Source organism: Triticum aestivum, chromosome 2A, assembly GCF_018294505.1.
Source record: "Triticum aestivum cultivar Chinese Spring chromosome 2A, IWGSC CS RefSeq v2.1, whole genome shotgun sequence".
Taxonomy (NCBI): Eukaryota; Viridiplantae; Streptophyta; class Magnoliopsida; order Poales; family Poaceae; genus Triticum; species Triticum aestivum.
The window spans coordinates 769,975,925-769,981,763 of NC_057797.1; the positions used below are offsets into that span (position 1 = coordinate 769,975,925).

Sequence of the window (5,839 nt, forward strand, 5' to 3'; positions counted from 1 at the left end):
CGGGGCTTTCAAGTTCCTAAAGGACAGAGTATGGAGCAAGATTAAGGGATGGATGGAGAAACTTCTGTCATCTGGGGGGAAAGAAGTGTTGATCAAATCAGTGGCTCAGTCAGTACCGGTGTATTCCATGTCTTGCTTTAAGCTCCCAAGAGGTCTTTGTGAACATATCAACTCTCTGATTCGAAAATTCTGGTGGGGTAGCAAGGAAGGCCAACAAAAACCGAGTTGGATCTCGTGGAGCGTCATGACACATCCAAAATATTGTGGGGGACTAGGCTTCCGAGATATCGAGCTTGTTTAACCTAGCCCTCCTAGCCAGTCAGGCGTGGCGTGTACTAATGCAGCCTGAGTTACTAAGTGCACGCATTCTGAAGGCCAAGTATTTTGCTAATGATGAGTTTTTGACTGCAGAACTCGGCTCCGCCCCCTCACAGATTTGGAGAGCAGTTCTGGATGGACGTGATGTATTAGTCCAAGGACTCATTCGTCGTATTGGAGATGGCCAGACCACACGCATTTGGCAGCACAACTGGCTGCCTCGCCCAGCCAATATGCGACCAATTGCAAGCAGAGCGGCCAACCCGCCGGAACACGTGGGGGAGTTGATTTTGCCGGGTGCAGAATGGGACCGGCACACCATTGAGGCAGTGTTCCTTCCAACAGATGCTGAAACTATCTTGGCAATTCCTTTGTGCACAAGACATATAGAGGACTACTGGTCATGGGTACATGAAAAAAACGGCAACTTCTCGGTATGATCGGCCTATCGTATGCTTATTGGTACAAAGCTGAGACGGGAGGCTTGGCTTGAGGGAAGATCCGAGTCGTCAAACACAGCAGGCGAGCACAAGGCGTGGACGAAACTCTGGAACATAGATATCCCGTCGAAGGTCAAAATTTTCCTTTGGAGGCTGGCCCAACAATCCATCCCGACGGCGGACCTTCTTCATGATAGAAACATGTCCACTACCACATGCTGCGGACTCTGCGGGGCTGAAGATTCTTGGCAACACTCTCTTCTCCATTGCAGTGTCGCAAGATGCGTCTGGGCTCTCCAAGATCATGATCTGGTCGAGGCACTGAACAGTACGGTGGAACCTGACGCAAAAAGATGGGTGTTTGCTTTGCATGACATGCTGTCGAAGGAGGAGTTCACCCAGACTATGGTTACCCTTTGGTCGATCTGGTTCGCAAAAAGACAAGCATTACACGAGCACATATTTAAGAGCCCCCAAGCGACTCATAATTTCATCATGAAATATCTGAGAGAGTTGAAGGAGTGCAAACCCACCACATCTCCATCACGGACAGGGCCGGTGCAGCACCAGCCTCCGCGCGTGGCTTGGAGCCCTTCGCCACATGGGTATGTGAAGATCAAAGTTGATGGGGCTGTGGCACGTCAGGGAAACGGCGGCGCATTTACTGCAGTTTGCAGGGATTCAGACGGCTTGTTTCTTGGTGCTTCAGCCATACGTTGCAGAGGTATTTCTGACCCGGCTATCCTTGAAGCTCTGGCGTGCTGCGAAGGTTTGGCATTAGCCGATGACCTTGGTACTACGCATGTGGTAATAGCATCTGATTGCAAGGGGGTTGTCCAGGACATTGCGAACAACACCGGAGGAGAGTACGGTCTGGTCGTCAGGGAAATACGGGAGACATCTACTTTGTTTCAACATTGTACCTTCACTTTTGAAGGAAGAGAGACTAATATAGATGCACATAGCCTCGCTAGACATGTCTTTGGTCTGGATCATGGACGCCATGTGTGGCTCATAAATCCATCAGACCTTAATTGTATCCCTATAAACTTATTGGCTGAATAAAGATAAGCATGTTTAGACTCAAAAAAGCTACTCCGATAGCCTAATCGGAGGCCCGAGGTTAATTGGGCCTTGTGTGAAGCCCGCTTGAGCCTTGAAAAAACTGAAAACTAACTAGCGAACGAGTGCATCCCTTCGCTCCCCATTGCCTCCTCCTCTCCTGGCTGCCGGCCACAATGGCATCTTCTCCCTCCTCGCATCCCCGCACACCGCTGTCACCGCCTACGCCTTCGCATCCCTTGCCAGCCTCGCGGGACAATCCTCCGCCGTGGAATCGGGTGTAGGACCACGCCCAAGAGAGGCTGTTCCAGATGTGGAAGCGGAAGGGGAGCTTGATGCGAGGCCAGTCGACGAGGATGACCTGGATGCGGCCGGCGATGGCGGCGGATTTAGGAGGGCGCGTTGGCAGGGAACTTTTCCTTCCTCTCCTCGCACAGATCCTCCCGATTCCTCTCCTCTCGTGGCCGAGGGTGGATCTTTCTGTTTCGCCACCATGCTATTGAAGAAGTTTTTTTTTCTCTTGCACCATTTCCTCCTCTGCTGCACGATTTCGGAGTTTGTCGCCTAAAAATTTAGTGATGCTCCAATCAGATAGGATATCTGTGTAGCTAATCACCACCCTGTAGATGTTCTTTTTTCCATATATGTTGTTCATACTGTGCTACGATCTGTACTAATTGATGATTTGTGTGCCAGGACACAGCCGTCATTGGTAGATGTATTTTTATTTCGGGTTACTTGTTATTTTAATGGTTAGATCTAAAGGAGTGGGCTTGATCGTAGGGCTCTAATTGTTTTGTGTTGTTATGTATAGGTTAGATCGTGTGCATTTAGCGATGAATATGTTTGCTTGTTTAATACTATAATAGAGATAGAGATAGAGAAAAATCATATTAGTATATCCAGTGGCGGATAGGGCTGGACACGAGCCGAGCCGAGCCGAGCCTGGCTTTGGCTCTCTCTCAAGCGGCTCGGCTCGGCTCGGCTCGCTCAGCCAACGAGCCTGATTTAGGCGGCTCGGCTCGTTTTTGCTACAGCTCGGCTCAGACCGAGCCGGCTCATGAGCCAGCTGGCGCCATAACAGCTGGGATGTAACAGAACCTGTTTTTAAAGACCAGTTTTGACCTTCTACAGCAATTAAAGCCATAATTTAGAAAAGAAGCACTTTATATTGCAAAAAACGCAACATCTAGCAGTCTATGGTTTAAAAAATGGTCATAGTGATGAAAAGAATTGGGCATCATTGCTTTTGAATTTTGGACAGCTCCTCCTTTGAACTTTATACAGCAAAAATATTGAACGTTGATAGCCAAACAATGCAATTTTGCATATCATAACACTTGGCGCTTTGACATCAAAATGAGAATCTTCCTCCTCCTCAAACACAGTACCTTGCTCATCCTCGTCCTCCTCATTGTCTTCCTCCTCTTCATAATCCTTCTCCGCTTGCTTATCATGCTTCATTGCCTAGCACACAAAAACAGCACACACATGAACTTGGACACGCATATATTTGACTTTTTGATAGCAAAAACAGCACATACATGAGCTTGTACAAACATATATTTGACTTTTGAATACCAAAAACAGCATATACATGAGCTTGGACAAACTTATATTTGACTTTTGGATACCAAAAACAACACATACATGAGCTTGCACACACATATATTTGAGCTTTGGATAGCAAAAACAGCAAACACGGGAGCTTGGACACACATATTTGGCACAACCATACCGGTGAAGATGTAGGATTCCGTTTCTACTACAGAACGTGTTCGACAAATATCTCAAGTGTTATTAACACTGAACAGACTGACTGAACCTCTTTGATGCTTAGATTTCAAGTGTCCTCTGAAATTTGACACTTGACACTTGACAGACTGACGCTTATGTAGCCAGGAATTGTAGTCACTTATAAACTGAATGAAAACAACAGAGCCACACAGGACCATCTTTAATTTCAGTAAAATTAAAAGCCTTCAATTTCCATAGATTACGGGGCTTCCACTTCCAAATTAAACAGAAAATCCATTTCCAAATTAAACTGAAAATAGAGACAAGGACTCACGGAGAAGGGGCCGCGGATGTGGTCGTCGGCACAGCACCGCAGCGCCTCGTAGCGGAAGTTTTCGAGGACGTGGTCGGCTTGGTAGGCGGCGGTCTTGAGATCCGCCATCCAGCGGCGGACAGTGGGGTTGGTGCGGATCTTGGCGTCGGCAGGGTCAGCGAGACATCAAGGCAGCGGAGCTTTTTTTACCCTCAATAACAATTCGGCGAGCGGGACATTGCCGTAATCCTTGGCCCGCTTCCTCTGCAGCGACACAACCCTTGCCCATGCCCTTCCCCTTCTTCTTCCTGGGACAAGCGGCTTAGTCTTCATAATGGACACCAAGCTCCTCTCCTTCTCCTTCTCCTCCTACTGTCCTTCCCCTTTTCCTTGTCCATTGTTGCCACAGTGGGGCTCTGCATACATCAGCGAAGAACAAATGGTCAATCATCAACAAAAATTTACATAGATAATAATCACTAATCAGTCTACACAATCAAGCACAAACAAATTCATCCATCCATCAATCAAATTCGTGCAGCATAGCATACATCCTAGTTAGCTGCACTCTCCAGCCAACAAACACAAGCATCCATCCATCAAACTCGTCTAGCATCCATCCATCTTCTTTCCTAGCTAGCCGCGCCCTCCAACCGAAACTACAAGCATCCATCCATGATCCATCCATCAAATTGGTGCGTGTGTGTGCGCCAGTGCAGGGAGCTAGGGGCAAGGATGGGAAGGAGAGAAGAGATCGCTTACCTGCTCCTGTCGTTCGGTGAGAAACCAGGGGAGAGACGTCCGTCTGTGTCCGCTGTGGTGAGGGAAGGCGGCGTCGGCCGTCGCCATCGGTGCCAAGCCCGATGAGTCCAGCCTGCGGCGCGGCGAGGTGAGGGGTGGCGGCGCCGGGCAGAGAAAGGGAGAAGAGTGAGGAAACCGCGTCGCGTGTGTGCTCTCTCTGCTGTGACCTAACGCGAATTTGGGCTGGGCCTCAACGAGTCCCCGAGCTGGACCAGGCGAAACTCGGCTCGACTCGGTCGAGAATCGGGCCTATTTTCATAGCTCGGCTCGCCTAATTATCATACCGGGCCGAGCTGTAACGGGCCGAGCTGGAGCGAGCTTCGAGCCGAGCCTAAAAGCTCGCTCGGACGTCCAGCCCTAGTGGCGGAGCTTGAGACACATCTTAGGAGGGGCAAATGGGCTGAGGAGGCAACTAACATCAGATTTAGGCTAGATTTCTATGAATCTATGGACAATTACTCATGATAATATGAACAAAACTCCTGAGTAGGGGGGCGATGACCCAGCTTGATCTCCACTAAGCTCCGCCACTGAGTATATCCAATGTACAAGATGCAAAATCGTATAGTGTGGTTGCAATGCCATCTCATAATCAATGAATGAAATTTACTCGCGAACCAATCTGTGATGGGATGGTTAGAGGGACTGTGGTATCCCCAGCCCAGCAGAGTTCAAATCCTGGTGCTCGCATTTATTCCTGGATTTATTTCAAGATTTTCGGTGATGATGATATGCCGGCTCAGTCTTTCGAAGGTGCTCATAGGGGTAGTGTGTGCGTGTGTGCGTTCGTAGGGATAAGTGTATGCGCGTGTATATGAGCGCTTATGTTTGTACCATGTTCAAAAAAGAATGAAATTTACTCCTCCCATCCCATTAGAAGAAAAAAACACCCTTTGTGAGAGCGTCTTCTTCCTCCTCGCGTCTCTCTTCATTCCGCCGACGCCGAGAGAGACAATCCAGATTCATTAGAGCAACTTCAATGGGGTGACCAATTTCGTTCGCCCACGTCCGTCTGGGTCGGCGCGGACAAAAGTGGCGGCCCAACGCGCCGACCCAAACGGACGCGCGTCCGTTTTTTGTCCGCGGGCGACCCATTCCAGGCCCATTTTTAAGCCGGATTTGCGTCGGCGTGGACACGAGACGGACGCGCGCACGCGCCTACTCCTCT

At 49.2% G+C, this 5,839-nt stretch overlaps 1 protein-coding gene across 2 annotated transcripts; it reads right to left on the reverse strand.

Annotated features, from left to right (window-relative positions):
* Positions 1–2,969: 2,969 nt before the first annotated feature.
* On the reverse strand, positions 2,970–4,815 carry LOC123186615 (uncharacterized). 2 transcript variants are annotated; one of them, XM_044598346.1, is made up of 3 exons: positions 4,633–4,815; positions 3,892–4,286; positions 2,970–3,287 (listed from the first exon to the last, which is right to left on the reverse strand). In XM_044598346.1, the coding sequence occupies exons 2-3, from the start codon at positions 3,997–3,999 to the stop codon at positions 3,036–3,038; spliced, it is 360 nt and encodes a 119-aa protein (XP_044454281.1). In that variant the 5' UTR covers positions 4,000–4,286; positions 4,633–4,815; the 3' UTR covers positions 2,970–3,035. The 2 variants fall into 2 exon arrangements, with proteins under 2 accessions (XP_044454281.1, XP_044454282.1); XM_044598347.1 differs by lacking the exon at positions 4,633–4,815 and adding an exon at positions 4,422–4,515.
* Between the last annotated feature and the right edge of the window lie 1,024 nt (positions 4,816–5,839).